A 20,021-nucleotide genomic window follows, 5' to 3' on the forward strand; every position below is an offset into this window, starting at 1 on the left:
GAAGATGATTGAGGGAGGGAAGTTGAATAGTGAGAGTTTATGGACAACGGTATTAAGGCTTTGGAGAAATCAGTATAAATAACATGTACCTCCTGTTGTGAATTAAAGCATTTAGAAACGAAGTTGGTAAAGACCGGAAGATTTGAAGACGCAGATTTATGTTTCACCAAACCATGCTGCACTTTCACAATGAGGTGACCGAAGTGCGCGGTCGCGACGTATCTTTCCAGAATCTTGCTGCAAGGGGAGCGAAGAAAGAGTAGTTCAGAGCAAGAGAACGGTCTCCGTTCTTGAAGTTAGGGATAATAAGGACCTCTTTACAGAGATGGGAAAAGTAGCATTCTTTTAGACTTCTCTTGTAGATTATACACAAGGGGAGGGAAGCATGTTTTTTACAGTTAAGAATGAAGAGGTTATGAAGCTCATCGGGGCCCTGTGCGCGTGAGGAACTCAACCATGGAAGCCGTAAGGAGGAGAATTGCCAGAGATTAAGAGCACTCTGCAATTAGAAGAGACATAGAGGGTGGAGTGGTCGAGGGAGAAAATACGGAAGAGCAGTAGGTTCAAAGAAGTTCGCAGGATTGTTGTGTGGGGGTTGGCGGTGGAGTCAGAAAAACTGATAGAGGAAGGGAGAGATTGAGTTGGATTACGAGAATAGTGAGTGTGAAGCCAAAAGGGTTTAAAGTTATCGCGGGTAAGGTCGGCTTCGTCATTCAAAAAGTATCCTTTATGCTTTTTTGTAATCATTAACTTCACAGTGAAGCGCATAACCTTAAAGTAACCAAGGTCGGCGTCATTCTTAGAAGCCCAAAACTTCTTCCGCAGTGCATGCTTCAGGCGAATGTTATTAAGGATCTCCCTTGTGAACCAAGTTGTGTACAAACTGGGGAGCCGGGGAAGAAGGGACATAACAGGAGAGCAGATCGGACAGGATATTGTAAAAGGCGCTTTTAGCTTGATCACACGTTGATCAATGAACCCAGTTGAAAGACGCTAAAGCTGAGTTCAGACCGTCAAAGTTGGCTTTGTGGAAGTTGAACTTAGTAGATTTACGCTCGCTTTTGGAATTAGAACGAGAGAGCTCCGCTTCAAATTCAAGCGTGGGGTCGTGAGCATCAGTTTTGACATACGGGGATGTGTAAGCAAATAAAGAAAGGTGGCGTTCGGGAAGGTTGGAAGGGAAGAGATCGGGAGTGCGGCCCAAGGAGTTTTTTGTGATATTAAAATTCAGGGCAGAGCAAGTGTTCATAAAGGAAGAAAGTGGAAGGGACGAATGGGAGAGGTTGTTGGAAGGAATTGGAAAGTTAGGATGATTAGCCCAGTGGAGCATGGGGAGGTTAAAATCTTTACAAAGGAAGCAAGGGGGGGAAGGGAATCTGACAGTAAGGAGTTTAGACAAACTGTCAAACAATTCTCCTTACAGGTGAGAAGGACAAGCACAGGGCTCTCTGCCGAGAACTGATAATGGTACCGTGTTGGTAAGATTAGTGCGCTAGGAGGGATTTATAGCAACCAAGAGTTTCTATCAGTTTTACCTCCCTTTTTCTTTTAGAGGGGAAGTGTAAAACAGGCTAAGTTTAGAAAGTGGTAAGAGTCAGCGCATTTAGGAGCAAAATCAGCTTGTCTGAAGTTGATGATGATGATGAAGAGTCGCTCCAGTCATTTTGCTGAATTGTACATTTTTTTATTCAATCATATTATATAATTTGTAAAATTCTATTTAAAACTCATGTCTTATTACCATAACAAAAGATCTCTCCCATTTCCGGTAAGTAGAAGCATAAGTTCTCTCATGAAGAACTTATAACGAATTTCGTGAAATGTACCTTGAATTACAGTAATGACTCCACTTCGAATGGTGTTCGCTGGCATTTGAAGGCCTTGGAACTAGCATTGAATTGTTATTTGATGGTCCGGAAAATTTCTTATCACACATGAGTAGTTCTTCCACCTGACCAATATTTCTTGTACCTCTCTACAAGAAAATCTAGGTTTTGATTAAACTAAAAGATCTAAATTACTTAAATTTCTTTCCTTAGCATCGATGTCATGATCATTGACAATTTGGTCAGTTTTCATTAAAAGTTTCACCACCTAAAATTATCGGATTTTCATATGCAATAATTAGTTATTACGTTTGTAAATTCTATTATCTAATGTGATCATAGTTTGCATGCGTTCGGTTTCTGCTTAATGACGAGTAGTGGCTAACATCGTTAACATGCTCTACTAACCGATAACATTGGATGGTCTTCGATAACACCCATTGTTTCTTTCTTCTTGAAAATCTGGCTGCAATTATCTCATCAATAAAGGCTCAAAAAGAAATAATCAATGCGAATCTTTGGGTGTGGATATGAATATTTAGATATTTTGAAAATATTTATTGTTTGAACAATGATCAAGTCAAATATTTGAGCAATCATCTATGCATGCCTGAAGTAAAGAACTCTTGAATGTAATTACATCAATGACTCCATTAAAACACCTCGTAAAAGTTACATTCATAGTATTTCGCACCAACCACACTGAGGAGTTCCAATCTAATGCATTATTAACATTTATTGTTTACAAAGATTGCTCATCCGAAAGAACTGTAACGTATGTTGCAACTTCAAAGAAAACTTCCTTGTGCAGCACACTCGGCCAATGGGCATTAATTTATGCATCGCGGCAGGGAATTGTGGTTGAATGTTTAACACATCAGCGCTCAAAACAAATTCCTCCATCCACACTCCTAAAAAGAACATCATTTTAAGTTAATTTATTCTTGCAGAAGGTGTAATATATGTAATGATATAAAAACAGAAAGTGTAACAGTCGGTCATCAGTTGATTAGTATCATCCCATATAGCACAATGGCAAAATTAGTATCTGGCTGTATTCTGGTGAGTAATATTCAAAAGTATCTCATCTAAAGTTATTCAATTGATTGTATCCTTTTCAGTTTGCAGTAATTTTTACCACAGTTCACTCGGGAATTATTGGTGATCATGAATTGGGAAGTAGTTATAGTTTCATAACGAAGGAAGAAGAACCTCATCAAGATTTAGGAGGAGAAGAACTATTACAGGATATTCATAGTGAGCCCATAGTAGAAGATCTCGGACATTATGACTTAGGACACTATGAAGAACAAGGGTATGAGGAACTCGGCCATCAAGAACTTGGGCACGAGGAACATGAGGATCATTACGCCTACCCTAAATATTCCTTCAGTTATGGAGTGAATGATCATCACACTGGAGACGAAAAACAGCATTGGGAAAGTAGAGATGGTGATTCTGTTAAAGGTAAATTAGTTATCTATATTAATGAGAGATACTTATATTTATATATTTTCTTCTTTGATTGAATGAGTTTAACCAATGTGTCTCATTCCTTTCTAGGAGGATATTCTCTCAAGGAAGCTGATGGTACCACTCGTCACGTCTCATATACAGCTGATAAGCACAATGGATTTAATGCTGTTGTCTCCAAAATAGGTCAGCCTGAGGAGCAAATAGAATATGGAGGCCATGAAATCTTGGAAGATGCCCACATTGGCAGCCAGTACGATAGTCATTTGTAACAGAAAGAAAGTTGTTTCCTTGTATTTGTTATAAACTGTTTCTCATGCATTAAAAATCAGTAAAATTATAAATAATTTTCAATATTGCTTAAATTTATTTTTGTAAGGTTATCAAAGGCGTTCAAAGGGTAGTATAGGTCCCATGGGGAAACTTAGATTGGTACCCACGATGGAGCATAAAACCTGGGAAACACCTTCTGAACCAACACCAACAGCTCTACTACCAAACTCTATCTCCACCTCCACGTGGTGATCACTGAGAGTTCTTTCTTTATGAAACACTGCAGACGGAGAAGAATAAAGGCGAGTCTCCAGCATCAAAAAACGGATTAACGGATTAACGATTTGCGCATTTTCTCATGGAACGTGCGCTCCCTGTACAGACTGAATGCTGCTGAGTCGCTAGCCGATACCCTGTCCCAATATAAAGCTGATGTAACAGCGTTGCAAGAGATGCAATGGACAGAGACCGGTTTCCTGAAGAAGAGCCACTACGCCATATTCTATAGCGGCCATCCAGTAAACCATGTGCTTGGAGTAGGTTTCTTAGTCAGCCAAAAAAAGAAACCTGCTGTTATCGGTTTCGAAAATATACGCGAAAGGCTATGTACTCTGCGTTTGCGCCAGGTTTAGAAATATAAGCCACATAAACGTTCCCGCCTCTACAGTGGAGACTGCAGAGTCGGAGAAGGATACCCTCTACGAGGCAGTTGAGCGGACCTTTGAAGCCTGTCCCAAGTATGATATCAAAATCATACTTGGATATTTTAACAGTCGAGTAGGGAAGAAGCCCGTATTCAGGCGATACGTTGGCTCCCATAGCTTACATAGGGATACCAATGATAACAGACTGAAGCCCTCGGTGTTTCACGTAGGTACCTGTCCTGGAGACTTAATCCTACGGTCCTCTTCAGACACGGATTGATTTTATGACCACAATCAGAGCCCCGTTGAGACAAGCGCAACGGTACCAGTCTATACCAAGTGCATGGCTTAGCATTCATACTGGTGGATGCAAAAATTATCTAAATCTCTACCGAACTATGGAGTACGGCACCCGTATTGATACGCAACACCACGTCGAGGCCCGACGGTCTTTCTCGCTCGAGCACAACCACAGCCCCCCTGAAACTCCCACTAGGGGACCAACTGCAACCAACCAAGCTGTACTCAGATACGACAGGAATTCTCCTGAAGTATAAGAGTACAGGGGCTACCTCGGTTCCCATGGTACCAGTATACCCCTGGTAAGGTTTCGTGACCGAAGCCACTTCAGATGAGTCCTCGTGCAGACTCGGGTCTGATCGCCCTAGCTAGGCCTTGGAGCATTCGCCAACTGCATCACGTCCGGAAAGCCAATGCGATACACCGTTTCCCGGTGCCACCACGTGGAGGTTCTCCTCGGCGACTTGGTTTTGGTTCAGCCGACAGGGTTGCTGCCCCGTCTTCCTCCCCGCCACCTCAGAGCACCAATGATAATGGACTGCGGATTATTCAGTTAGCAGTATCGTACGAAATGGTTGTTGGAAGTACTTGGTTTGCGCGGAAAGCGGTCCACAAACATACACAGGCCCACTATCAATCAAATTGACTACATGTTGATCGAACGCCGCCACCTCTCAGCCTTGATGAATGTCAGAACATATAAGGGGGCCAATATAGACTCAGATCACTATCTCGTTGGCATGGTGTTCCGAACTCGAATTACAACACCATCTAAAATCCCCTCTGACAATCAGGTGAGAGTTAACACTGAAGCCATCCACAACACAACCCTCCGCAACACCTATAAGAGGGAAATGGATGCCGCAATAACCGCAGCCAACAGAGGACCTGGAGATGAAGCATCAACAAATGATCTTCACAACCACCTGAAGAACTTTATCATTGATACGGCCACAAACATACTTGGCCCCAGCCCCAAAAGGAGGCCGAATGGCTGGTTTGACTATGAATGTAAGCTAGCTATGGAACGGAAGAATGCCGCATACCGAGTAATGTTGCATTCTCAAAGAACATGGGCACGCGCAGAGACTTATCATGAACTCCGTCGAGCGGAGAAGCGACTTCACAGATGGAAAAAGGAAGCCTGGGAGAACCAACAAGTCTGTGAACTACCGGTTGTTGCGCCGTTGATGATGATGAAAAGTAAATTGAAGCTATGAAGCTATGAATCCATTGATTCTCTATCTCTATCAACAAATCTATTGATACTCTATCCGACTCAATAAAATGAAGTTATTAGCCGGATCAGGCTATCTTCCATAGATTCAAGGATCCTGAAATTAAGATATTTTTGGTCTGAATCTAGGAAGCGCTGGCTCTAGGCTGGTCGCCATTTTTAATGCTCTAAGGGGAATTGAGATGGTCAAACGACCATCCTGAGTGGCCAAAGACGACCTACAGGGAAGAGCTATCCCAAGAATGTCCGAAGGTCCGGCCGCAAATACTGAAGCTCGTCGGAGTGCTTGGTGGACACGCGCTTCCACGCGTCTCCTGCTAGGCAGGCTCGGGAATGTGGTGGTTGCTTTGAGCGCTAATCCCTCACGTGCCATACGTGTTTACGTGTCTATAGCAATGCGTGGGTCCGCATCGGATCTTGAAAATAACCGCAAAAACATACGGATTCGTTTAAGCCTATCGAGATAAACCAAAACCGCATCGCTCTTCTTCACTCACTCATTCTCATTACTTCCTATTTTTCCGATGTTTTTTTATATATAACTTCGCTTTCTTTCCAGTGATTATTGCAAAACTATTCCCTTTTGCGTGCATAAATTTCTATACTCCAATCATAGCACCCGCTTGTAAAAATGCTTATGAGAGTAACGTTGATCGATTTTATAACGTGACGAACCTTCTTCTTTTTTCAAGTGACTAAGCGGGTTCTACACCACTACTAGATTCTTCGTCCAGCATATGCCTGTTACTACCTATGCGCTGAAAGGTCTTCATATCAATCACTTCTTGCTTCTTCCCACTTCACGTCTGACTTATCACCTCTCGAATAGTCATCTCTTCCCTCTTTGCATCACCCATTCAGGTATGCTCGCCCTGCTCAGAAGTATCCTCATAACTCATGCAACTTTGTGATATCATCGTTTTTCTCTTGCTGAATCCTCTCCTACATCGGCTAAGGAATCGCACTCGCGTTCTCATGCTGCATTGCTTCCGACTTGATATATTGGCATTTCATTCTGCCCCTCTACAGTTCACTCTTTGCTCTTCATAGCTTTCCTAAGGACGTCCTCCGCACACTTTATAACTTGTGTTTTCTGTTCCGCTACTTATAGAATGCCCCTTTGTTTTACATTCACCTCCAACCTTCACGAAACCTCCTCTATCTTTTGGTTTAATCCTTCTGCACTCCTTTCCAGTAGCTTTTACTATCTCTTGGGACAACGGCGCAACAACCGGTATCCGGTCCAGGCCTCACTCAGTAAGAGACTCCAGACATCCCGGTTTTGCGCCGAGGTCCACCAATTCGATATCCCTCAAATATGTCTGGCGACCTGGGCACCGTCACCGCTCCATCTGAGGCAGGGTCTGCCTCGTCTTCTTTTTCTTCCATAGATATGGCGATTTTAGACTTTCCGGGCTGGATCATTCTCATCTATACGAGTTAAATGACCCGCCCACCGTAACCTATTGAGCGGGTTGTATCCACAACCAGAAGGTCGTTGTATCAAACATAAATTTCGTTGCTTTGTAGGCCACTGAATCGCCGATCCGCTATGTAAGGGGCCAAAAATTCTTCTGAAGATTCTTCTCTCGAACACGGCCAATAGTTTGCAATTTTTTTTGCTATAAAGGAAGAGCTAATTCTCCGAGGAATACATGAGGACTGGCAAGATCATTGTCTTGTTCAGTAAAAGGTTTGACCCTATTGTCAGACGTTTCATAAGCCAACAACCTTTTCCGGATTTCTTCGCCATAGCTGTTATTGTTTGTGATTTTCGACCCGACATAGGGGACACTGTTTTTTTCAACAACAAAAAAAAAGATGGCTTATATTGGGCTGGGAAAAAAGAAATGTCGTATTTGTAATCGAAATTTGACGATTTATTTAACATACTTAGAATTATCCGATTTAAATCGCCGTTTTGTTCGCAAACTTGTTGCCATTTAGAAGGTAACTTCATTATCCCCCTTATAAAACCCCCCCTCCTTATTTGCAAAAAACTCAGTCAGCCAGTTTTCGCAACCCTCTGTTAAAGCCAACTTAGTAGCACCAAGAGCGTTTTGCATGGACCGGAAGAGATGGTAATCACTTGGTGCCAGATCCGAACTATACGGTGGGTGCGATAGGATATCCCATCTGAGTTCCCGTAGCTTCTGGCGGGCCATCAAAGATGTGTGAGGCCGAGCGTTGTCCTGGTGGAACACAACACCATTCCTATTGACCAATTCTGGCCGCTTCTGATCAATTACCTGCTGCAAACGGTCAAGTTGCTCACAGTAGAGGACCGAATTGAGGGTCTGGCCATAGTTGAACAGCTCATAGTGGATGATTCCCTTCCAATCCCACCAAAAACACGTCAAAACCTTCCTGGCCGTCAATCCGGGCTTGACGATGATTTGGGCCAGCTCACCATGCTTCGACCACAACTTGTTTCGCTTGAGGTTGTCGTACGTGACCCATTTTTCATCACCAGTCACCATTCGCTTCAAAAATGGGTCGAATTTGTTCCGTTTCAGCAGTTAATTGCAGACTTTGATTCGGTCCAAGAGATTTTTTTTTGCGTCAATTCGTGTGGCACCCAAACATTCAGCTTTTTTTGGAATCCAATCTTCTGCAAATGGTTGCAAACGGTTTTATGGTCTATACCCAGTTCCTGCCCAATCGAGCGAATGCTCACATGCCAGTCTACTTGGATGATCTCGACGATTTTATCGGTTTCTACCACGACTGGCCTACCAGTACGGGGTGTATCTTCGACATCCACTACACCAGAACAAAATCGATCGAACCAACGCTGTGTTGTAGGAATCGTTACAGTATCGGACCCATAAACTTCACAAATTTGTTTAGCCGCTTTCGTTGCATTTTTACCTCTCAGGTAGTAAAAACCTAAAATATGACGAACTTCTTGCTTGGTGGACTCCATCTTTGACGCGCTATAACTTGAGACTGAAACGTACGATTACAACACTGTCAAACAGGCACTTGTAGCACAGATTGTCGTCTTCAAATCGCCGTATAGTATGACCCGATGCGATAAGTACAACACAAGATATGTTTAAGTGTCGCCGTCTCGACAAAATACGACATTTCTTTTTCCTCAACCCTATATCTAAACAGATCTTCTCCAAAACATCACGTACTGATGCCTTCTTGATCAGGTATGAGGTGAAATTCCTTGAAAGATGTCTGTCATATATCCTAACTACTCAATTGTTGGATGTCTAGGGATTGAGATCAGAGGGGAAAATCTCAACCCGAATCAATTTCCACAAATTCTCCTTTGCTATGTATCATCATCATCAACGGCGCAACAACCGGTATCTGGTCTAGACCTGCCTTAATAAGGAACTCCAGACATCCCGGTTTTGCGCCGAGGTTCACCAATTCGATATCCCTAAGAGTTGTCTGGCGTCCTGACCTACGCCATCGCTCCATCTTAGGCAGGGTCTGCCTCGTCTTCTTTTTCTACCATAGATATTGCCCTTATAGACTTTCCGGATGGGATCATCCTCATCCATATGGATTAAGTGACCCGTCCACCGTAACCTATTGAGTCGGATTTTATCCACAACCGGACGGTCATGGTATCGCTCATAGATTTCGTCATTGTGTAGGCTACGGAATCGTCCATCCTCATGTAGGGGGCCAAAAATTCTTCGGAGGATTCTTCTCTCGAACGCGGCCAAGAATTCCCAATTTTCCGAAGAATACATGAGGACTGGCAAGATCTTTGTCTTGTATAGTAAGAGCTTTGACCCTATGGTGAGACGTTTCGAGTGGAACACTTTTTGTAAGCTGAAATAGGCTCTGTTGGCTGACAACAACCGTGCGTGGATTTCATTATCGTAGCTGTTATCGGTTGTCGGTTTCGAAGGAGAAATTGTCAATAATCAAAGTTGTATTCTCCTATCCTTATCCTTCTTCGTGTTTGACCAGTGCGGTTTGATGTTGTTGGTTGATTCGTCTTCGGTGCTGACGTTGCCACCATATATTCTGTCTTGCTTTCATTGATGTGCAGCCCAAGATCTCGCGCCGCCTGCTCGATCTGGATGAATGCAGTTTGTACGTCTCGGGTGGTTCTTCTCATGATGTCGATATCGTCAGCATAGGCCAGTAGTTGGGTGGACTTAAAGAGGATCGTACCTCTTGTATTTACCTCAGCATCATGGATCACTTTCTCCAAGGCCAGGTTAAAGAGGACGCATAGTAGGGCATCCCTTTGTCGTAGACCGTTGTTGATGTCGAATGGTCTTGAGAGTGATCCTTCTGCTTTTATCTGGCCTCGCACATTGGTCAGGGTCAGCCTAGTCAGTCTTATTAATTTCGTCGCGATACCAAATTCTCTTATGGCCGTGTACAGTTTTACCCTGGCTATGCTATCATAGGCGACTTTAAAGTCGATGAATAGATGGTGCAACTGTTGTCCATATTCCAACAGTTTTTCCATCGCTTGCCGCAGAGAGAAAATCTGATCTGTGGCTGATTTGCCTGGAGTGAAGCCTTTTTGGTATGGGTCAGAGCATCAGATAATTAACCTAAAAACTCTATAAAAGATACATAAATTAATTTAATAGACATAAATTCTAATCATCGGCGCATTAGACGAGCTTTCGAAATGCATTTCCTCTTCTATTTGCATCATATTCTACAATACTTTTCATGTAGTTTAGATTTAAACCAACTTCAAATGTATCTAAACGCTAAAATATATGCAAAATCCAAAACTTCAAACTTCAATAAATGATATTTACCGCATTTAATGTTAGAACATTATCTTCTGTGCAACTTAGAAAGTAATTTTGATCATCTGAAAACGAAAGACTTGGATGCACGACTAGGGCAGTAGCTTGATTTTTAAACTTTAATTGAAGGGAAAAAGATTGAAGACTTTGCAAGTATTAAAATTTTAAAATGCCTTTTGAAGTATAAAATTATCAAACTCTTTGATATCTATACAGAAGCCAACATACTATATCTGTAACTTTGGTATATGATGAGAAAAGTTGAATTAGTGGGGTATTCAAGCAGATTTGCAGGAGTCAATAGCATTCAATTCATAAATTGGTTAAGTTGAAGAACAACATGTCTTGCTGCCTCTACTGTAAAGGGAGCTAGGATCTTCTACGACGAAAGATCCATAAAGCCGAGAGCTTATGTCCTGAAGTCAGGACGGTTAGAGGCAACCATGCTGAGACAGTACTGTTCCCAAGACTTAGCTACGGTCATCATACAATACCAGATAAATGGCGAGAGGAAAAACATCATAGTTGCCTCCGCTTATTTACCCTATAATTTTTTGTATCCTCCACCGACGCAAGAGCTTAGCGATTTGGTGCGTATGCAGAATCAAGTGGTCTCGAGCTCTTAATAGGTTGCGATGCGAATCCTCAACATATTTGTTGGGGCAGTAGCAAATACAATCCAGGAGGTGAGAAGCTATTTGATTTCATCATTTCAGCTGGTCTTATGACTGCAAACGTAGGGTTCGCCCCTACGTTCGTGAGACCGAGAAGAAATGAAGTAATTGGACTAACAATCTGTACCTCAAAAGTGATAGAGTTGATTACACATTGGCGGATGCTAGACGAGTTCTCATTTTGATCTGACTATTGCCGATGAACAGTAGAAAGACGGAATCCTAGGAAAACGGATTGGACAAAGCTCAATGAACTTTTTAGCAATAAAGTGCAGCTCCCTAGGCGACTAAGAACTCCTTTGCCGCTGGAAGATGAATTGAAAACTCTGAATCGCACACTTTTAGAGTGCTATGAAGAGGCTTGTCCTATTTCCAGAGGCCAAAGCGGTAAAACGGTTCCTTGGTGGAACCGGGAATTGCAAAAACTCAGGAAATCAACCAGGAGAACTCTAAACCGTGCTTGCAAAAATAACAAGAACGAAGACTGGTTAAATTTCAGGAACTCACAGCGTGAGTATAAGAAGCTTATTAGGTGTTCGAAACGAAACTCCTTTAGGGCGTACTGTGAGGAACTGGAGGGCGAAAGAGAGACTTCAAGGCTATGCAGAGTCCTCAAAAGGTATGAGTCGACCAAGTTGGATTCTCTTAGAAAACCCGGCGGTACTTTCACGAGCTCCAGACTGGATCCAGTACAAACCCTCCTGGAAGTACACCGCCTGGGAGAACGGGTGAGAGAAGTGGCAGGGAGAGAGTTGACAGTTCTTGCAACCTCTTCAACACGCAAGTGCTACAAGTGAAACTGGAACACTGCGAAAGCGGTTGTTACCCATGAACATTTCAAATTTTATAATTTCAAAGCACCTGGCATGGATGGCATCTATCCGGCAATGCTAAAGGAGGGTATGGAGCACTTAGAGCAACCTCTAAGAAATATTTTTCGAAGATGTCTCAGTCTAGGCTACGAGCCTTCCTCTTGGCGAAAGGTTAATCCAGAGAACTTCAGATAGATCAGCTTGACTTCATTCTTGCTGAAAGGTTTGGAGAGACTGGTGGAGCGTCACATTCATGGAAACGCTCTTAGATCGCACACACTTAGTGAAAATCAACATGCTTACCAGCATGGAAAGTCCCGTAAGTCTGCTCTTCATTCTTTGGTCACAGAAATAGATGATGCATGAATGAATGGTGAGTACGCAATGGGGGTGTTCGTGGACATTGAAGGGCCTTTTGACTGTGCGTCTTTTCAAAAACTTTGTGATGCCGCCAGAGAGCATGGTTTTGATGATGCTTTAATTAAGTGGATCCATGCTGTGCTAACGCAGAGATTGCTGCAAAGTGTTCCGAGACACGCTCAAGCTTATGCTGATGACGTGGCTTTGCTTGCTGTTGATCAGCATCTTGGAATGGTGTGTAGGAATATACAACGTTCCGTCGATTTAATAGCTAGTTGGTGCCTCAGACATGGTCTGTCAGTTAATCCAAATAAAACCACAATGATATTATTCATAAAATAGAGAAAACTGGATGGACTTTGCCTCCTTGAGATGAGGGGTACTACCCTTCAAATCTCCAAAGAAGTGAAATATCTGGGAATCACTCTAGATAAAAAACTTCTTTGGAACAAAGAAGTAGAGGTAAAGATGAAACGAGCTCTCACAGCTTATGGGTTGTGCAGGTGGACCTTTGCCTCGACATGGGGACTCAGGCTTCATGTGGTAATGTGGATATACGTTGCCATCATTAGGCCGATGTTCGTATATGCATCCGTAGTGTGGTGGGTTAAGGTGAGACAAAAAGGTTTTCATCGTAAACTAACCGCACTGCAAAGAACTGTGTGTCTGGGTATCAGTGATGCCATAGCACGACATTCGTCCCAGCTCTGAATGCACTACTCAATTTGCAGCCCCTGGATATATTTATTCAAAGCACTGCAATGAGAGCAGCTCACAGACTAATTTGATTAGATCCATGGGGAAACAACAGATGTGGGGGCACAGAGCATTGGAAGAGTTACTGGGAGGACTGAATCCAGTTCTTGCAATGCCTTTCGATTCTTGTGCCCCCATATACATCTGTTTGGTAGAAAATATGAAGTTACTCTGAAGTGTAGGGAGGACTGGGAAGTCCCAGAGGAATGCGTTGCGGGAAATACGGAAGTCTTCTACACCGATGGCTCAAAAACAGAAGAGGGTTCTGGAGCCGGAGTCTACTTCTCGAATAAAAACGAGAAGAGGGCTTTTCCTTTGGGGCAATATGCAACGGTTTTTCAAACCGAAGTTTATGCCATCCTAAGGGTGGCAAACTGGGTGATTGACGAGCGGTTGAAGGACAGGCGCATCGCAATCTGCATTGACAGCCAGGCTACATTGAGGGCGTTGAGTAGTCTTTTGATTACCTCTAAAATCGTTCAGGAATGCAAAAACAGTTTGAACTCAATCTCTAGATTCAATCCTTTGGAACTACTCACCTGATCACTATGGCGTAGAAGGAAATGAAATCTCGGATGCTTTAGCGAAAGAGAGGTCAGTCTCCCCTATGCCGGAACAGGAATCAGCAATTTGAGTATCAGTAGCATTGGCTTAATCTGTCTTCAAAAACTGGGAACAAGCTTCCCACAACGACAGGTGGCAGAGCCTAAATGCTGAATGTGAATGCCTCGGCTATGGTCGTTAATACTATCGTCAAACCTTTCAAAAATGCACCACAATGATAATCATAACATCAGCAATTTGAGATATTTCTCAATCCAGCAACATTCATTTCAAAGGATATCATGGCTATGTTTTCTAATGTTACTTTCTCGCAATAAAAGTTGAAAATGTTTAAATTGTACATCTGAGTGATAACCCGTAATTGAAGTCGAAAAACATCATGAGTGAGTTACGCTTAATGATCTCCGTATTTGTCGGTAAAAGTAATTTTTCATACAGAATTTGCATTCGAGATATAAAATCAAATTCTCCATTACTGAATATAATGATCCATATTCCGGCTTTCTCATAAAAACGCGTTAATGAAGCGGAACGTTTAGTCAAACAAAAGCTATCCATAGACAATCTGTACTACTCAGTCTAGCAAAAAAAGATAATTCAAACTTTTATGTATCTTTCCTCCGTTCGATAATGATAATTATTATCACTAATACAATTTCCCTGCGGCTTATCAGATCAGGTGCGATGAAAACGTGTGAAAAACTGGAAATTTGACTTTTCCTTTTCGTCTACCGCGTTTCATGGCAATCTATGTAATTTCAACGACAGCATCATGCAAGGCGGGAGCGAGATGTTCAAGTTCAATGTTAGGCAGACGACTGACTTGATTTTTCCACTGATTTGAAACAGCTTCTAATACCGGTCCTTCTTTCAGTCAAGTTGAAAAAAGAAAATTCATAACTCATCTATAAATACGGTTGCAAGTTGGCCGTGTTTCAGTGATGCTGCAGTGACATTCTTGAAGATAGATACATTTAGTAGTAAAGGGACATCCATGATTTGTAATTTGTTCTAAGCAACATTTTATCCTAGTTAGGTGACTAATGCTACAATCGGTGTGAGAGTGAAACATAGTGAAAGTTCCCTGAAGAAAAATTATCGCGTATCAAGCAGAATGTTACTTGTAAGTGTCGTTTGAAATGTTGCTTTTATTCAAGTGAAAGTGGTTTGAGTACTATAACAGATCTAATTGAAAGTTGCTAACAATCAGTTTTTAATCTTCGCACACGCACATTTACTAGGAAATCCAAGTAGTTTAAACAGTTCAAATCGGCACATTTTTACAATAACAATGTACGCCCGTGAAAGTAAAACCTTAAGAAGAAAAATATATTTTCGTTATTACGTTCTTTCATCGTGATCATGACGTTAACGGAACAGTTTATCCTCCGAAAACTCAGATTTCTGAAATTCTAAAAACAAAAACCTTTATAAAAACTGACAAGCTGCCCTCAAAGATGTTGGGAACTTTTTAGAGAAATTTCTACACTGAAAGAACCACGATCACGTCTAGCATTTGCGGAACTCTTGGAATATAATATTCCTCTATCTACTAATGTCCAGGATTAATTTGTCAAGCATTTTTTTTTATGGATGGAGGTAGAAATCTTAGAAAGACGCTGCTGCGCCAGATTGCAGCAGTGTGTGGGATTCGCACCCACTAAAACCACCCCCACTCTTCCGCCCCTCCCCGCGGGACCACCGTGAAGTATTACTTCGCGGGGGAGGCTCTGGTTCGCTATACCAGCTCGTCCATATCACGTCTCCGTCGCACCGCCTTCCAAGCTCGATCCAACTCCAGGAGTTCTGTCTGCACCACGGCTACTGCCTCATTTACCGCCATTCAGTTTTCCTACGACTTCAGCATCACTACCACCAGGTTCGAGGGCTCGATGTCCGCCCCTAAGATGCTGTTCAACCTCCTTTTCTGCTGCAAAAATCTGGGACAATGGAACATAACGTGCTCCGGGTCCTCGGATGTAGCACCGCATTCAGGACAGTTGGGAGACTCGTCCAACTCGAAGCGATGCAAGTATTTTCTATAGCCACCACGTCCCGTAAGGAACTGTGTCAGGTGGTAATTCAATTCTCCGTGCTTTCGGTTGACCCATTTCTCGATACACGGGATCAATGTATGGGTCCACCTGCCCTTGTCGGAGTTATCCCATCGTTGTTGCCACTTGCCACACAACTCTCTCCTGATTCGGAAATCCACATTCACCTCGGCTGGATTTGCCTTCCGTTTTTCGTAGAACCAGTGTGCCTCGCTCGCTAGAAGGTCTATAGGGATCATTCCTGCGATGACACACACTGCCTCCGTCGACGTCGTCCTAAATGCGCTGCACACCCTTATCGCAATTGGCCGGTATGCCGAACTCATCTTCCTCCGGTTGACAGCGTGGTTCAACGCTCCCGCCCAGACAGGGGCCGCGTATAGCAATATCGACCTCACCACAGCCTCGATGAGTAGCCTGCGACTATACTTCGGCCCTCCAACGTTAGGCATCATCCTTGCAAGAGATGAGATGGCATTTGCCGCCGTTTCTCGCGCATAATCCAAGTGTCCCTTGAACCTCAGCTTGGCATCGATCATCACCCCCAGGTATTTGACAACCGATTTTGAAACGACCCCACGATTACCAATCCGGATGGTAACCATGTTGTTCTTCCTACGGTTGGTAATGAGGACCGCCTCCGTCTTTTCGTCCGCCAGGTCCAGCTTGGCCATTCGTAACCATGACTTGATGGTATGAATGGCTTCATTTGCATAAAGCTCCACGTCCTCGGGATGCTTTGCAATTGCAACTACCGCCAGGTCGTCCTCAAAAACAATCAGCGTTGTCTCCTCCGGCACGCGAAGGCCAAGCACTCCGTCGTACATTATGTTCCACAGCAGCGGTCCCAATACAGAACCTTCAGGCACACCTGCTGTCACAATGTACTCCTTCGGCCCGTCGTCCGTCTCGTAACAGAGAAGTCAGTCCGAAAAGTCCTGAGCTGCCCCACAGTGATTTAGATTGATTTGTATCAATTTCATTTGCCTGTGCGGTTCAGCTCCCTCCTATATACCGGACATCTGCTGCTTCCCGCAACATGCCGGTCGTAACTTGTCAAACATATCCATACTCCTTGGCAGTACGCTTAGATTACGAGATTTTCAGTTTATCCATCTAAATTAAACATGGCCTGTGGTGCGGAACACTCAAGGATAATTGTGTACTACACGGAAAAATGGAATACCTTACAAAACCCTCCTTGTCTCCATTTCTGAGACTCAAATAAAAAATGAAAGTGAGAGTTTTGTAATGTACTCCGATGGATTGACAAAGCAGGTCCTACTGGAAATTGTTGAAAAATCATGGCATATGCTTAGAATAATAGCCTGTTCAAGAGTTTTGAAATGGTTGGTCGAGGAGAATTATCATCCCCAAAGATAGATGCAACCATATTATCACTAATTGAGATATTCGATGGTTATATTAGTCCCAACTCCAGTTCCCTTCCTTCCAAGATCCCAATGTTGATGGCTCTCTAGCAATCAGGTACGATTCGAGGACATCTTAACCATTAGCTGAAGGTATCTTTATGATTATGTTTAGCAGACCTCCGCCATACTCTGCCTCCAATACGTCTAGGAACACAGTAGTCCACTACTTTCTCTCCTCGAATGTTCGAGTGATACTCGTCTGAATTCTCCGCTCATACTCCGACGCATTACGCTCTTCGTACATGCCAAATTGGGGGTTGAAACGGATCTATTCCTCTGCAAGAGCAGCTTAAAGTTTTTCGAGATGGAGGTTGTCGTGTTGAATCTTTACCAGTCTCCAAGATCATCGTGACTAGTGATTGTTCTCACCCGTATCACGGTCAGTAGGTCAGCAGGTATGCAGCATAAGAAACATCGAGTCGATTAGTTCTCTACCTTCAGATGAGATTATTTTTTATCTCTTATTAACAGGCTTGTCATTGCAGTCGCTGAAAAGGTGATGCATGAGTTCTTTCCTGTAATTGCTCCTACTCCTGACTAAAGAGTTTATGCCAGGTGCTTAGTGACAACATAAATCTTCTTTTTCTTCAGCCTTTGTCCAGTTCACAAACGAGGTCAACTTACCGTGAGCGGTTTATTTTATCAAATGCCTGATCTGGATGCAATCTCGAGGCTTTTAAATCCCCATCCAGCGTATCAAATCACCGTTGTTTCGGTCGGCCTTTTGATCGTTTACCATCGAGTTCGATGTTCAGACCAATCTTAGCAGGGGAATTCTCGTTAACGCGAATTATGTGATCATACCATCAAAGACGCCTCTCTCGCAATTTTTCCACGATCGGTGCAACCCCATATCGATCACAGATATACTCATTTCGAATATGATCAAAACGTGCCACACCACTAGTCCAACGCAACATCTTCGTCTCCATTATCGCAAGACGCCGCTCACTGAATTTTATAGTCGGCTAACACTCAGAACCATAGAGAGTGACAGAACGGACGATAAGTCGATAAGTTGATAAGTCGATCACAAAGGACACCATTTGTGGAATGCCCGTTCATCCAGGTTGCGTTAATGTGTGAAGTAGTTTCATAACGCACTTCTCCATTGGCTGATTATGTTGACTGAGGTATTTAAATCGCTCAGTTCTGGGCAGATCACGGCCGCTGACAGTGATTGTGCCTGTTTCATGGGGATCGGTTGTCAAAAATTCAGTTTTCTTTTAGATTCAATCTGAGACCGTGTTGAATGAAGCGATCACTCCATTTTTGGAAAAGTTGCTCGAGATCATTTTTGCTATTAAACGCTAGGAAAACATCATCTGCATAAAGCAATGTATTGGGTGCTGGACGTTGGATGTCCCGTGTGACTGTGTCCATAACAAGAACAATGAGGAGTGGTGAGAGACCGCTGCCTTGATGAACACCAACAGAGACACGAAGCGACTTTGATACCAACGCTGCACTTAGAACTTTACTTTTCGGACCGTGGCAGAGAAAGTTTTTTCTTGCATTAAGTGTTATCGTAGAGCATACCAGATGAGTTCGTGTGGCACACGGTCAAACGATTTCTTTAGATCCAGAAATGCAATTTAAAGATAACGATACTTCTCACGGTGAGTAACCACGCAGCGTGCATTTCGTTAGTAGTTTCACAGTTCTTGCAAAATCCGGCTTGATTCACGGTTATTTCAACGAGAAACGTCATCATCATCAACGGCCCAACAACCGGTATCCGGTCTAGGCCTGCCTTAATAAGGAACTCTAGACATCCCGGTTTTGCACCGAGGTCCACAAATTCGATATCCCTAAAAACCTGTCTGGCATCCTGACCTACGCCATCGCTCCATCTCAGGCAGGGTCTGCCTCGTCTTCTTTTTCTACCATAGATATTGCCATTTTACACTTTCCGCGCTGGATCATCTTCATTCATACGGATTAAGTGACCCGCGGATTTTATCGTCGCAGCTGTTATCGGTTGTGATTTTCGACCCTAGATAGGAGAAATTGTCAACGGTCTCAAAGATGTAATCTTCTAACTTAATTCTTCCCGTTTGACCAGTGTGGTTTGCTGTTGTTGGTTGGTTTGTTTTCGGTGCTGACGTTGCCACCAAAAAAATATATGGTGGCAACGCCGTTCATTGATGTACAGCCCAAGATCTCGCGGTAGTCATCGCCTGCTCGATCTGGATGAAGGCAGTCTGAACGTCTGGGGTCGTTCTTCCATTATGTCGATATCGTCAGCATAGGCCAGTAGTTGGGTGGACTTAAAGACGATCGTACCTCTTGCATTTACATCAGCATCGCGGATCACTTTCTCGAGGGCCAGGTTAAAGAGGACGCATGATAAGCATCCCATATCGTAGACCGTTGTTGATGTCGAATGGTGTTGAGAGTGATCCTGCTGCTTTTATCTGACTTCGCACATCGGTCAGGGTCAGCGTAGTCAGTCTTATCAATTTCGTCGGGATACCGAATTCTCTCATGGCCGTGTAAAATTTTACCCTGGCTACGCTGTCATAGGTGGCCTTGAGGTCGACGAAGGATGGTGCAACTGATGTCTATATGCCAACAATTTTTCCATTGCTTGCCACAGGGAGAAAATCTGATCTGTTATTGATTTGCCTGGAGTGAAACCTCTTTCGTATGGGCCAATGATGTCCTGAAGATGATGGCCTAGCAAGATAGCGGAGAATATCTTATAGATGGTACTCAGCAACCTGCTACCTCTATAATTGCTGCACTGTGGGATATCTCCCTTTTTATGTATGAGACAGATAATGCCTCTTTGCCAGTCGTCAGGCATTGATTCGTTACCCCACACCTTGAGCACAAGTTGATGAAACACTGGGTGTAATTGGTCGCCT

The 20,021-nt window shown here is 43.3% G+C and overlaps 1 protein-coding gene across 1 annotated transcript; it reads left to right on the forward strand.

Moving 5' to 3' along the window:
• Nucleotides 1-2,729: 2,729 nt before the first annotated feature.
• Nucleotides 2,730-3,655, forward strand: LOC119648832. Its single transcript, XM_038050694.1, has 3 exons — nt 2,730-2,888; nt 2,948-3,293; nt 3,390-3,655. The coding sequence occupies exons 1-3, from the start codon at nt 2,859-2,861 to the stop codon at nt 3,569-3,571; spliced, it is 558 nt and encodes a 185-aa protein (XP_037906622.1). The 5' UTR covers nt 2,730-2,858; the 3' UTR covers nt 3,572-3,655.
• The last annotated feature ends 16,366 nt before the right edge of the window (nt 3,656-20,021 follow it).

This window comes from Hermetia illucens, chromosome 2 (assembly GCF_905115235.1).
Source record: "Hermetia illucens chromosome 2, iHerIll2.2.curated.20191125, whole genome shotgun sequence".
Lineage (NCBI taxonomy): Eukaryota > Metazoa > Arthropoda > Insecta > Diptera > Stratiomyidae > Hermetia > Hermetia illucens.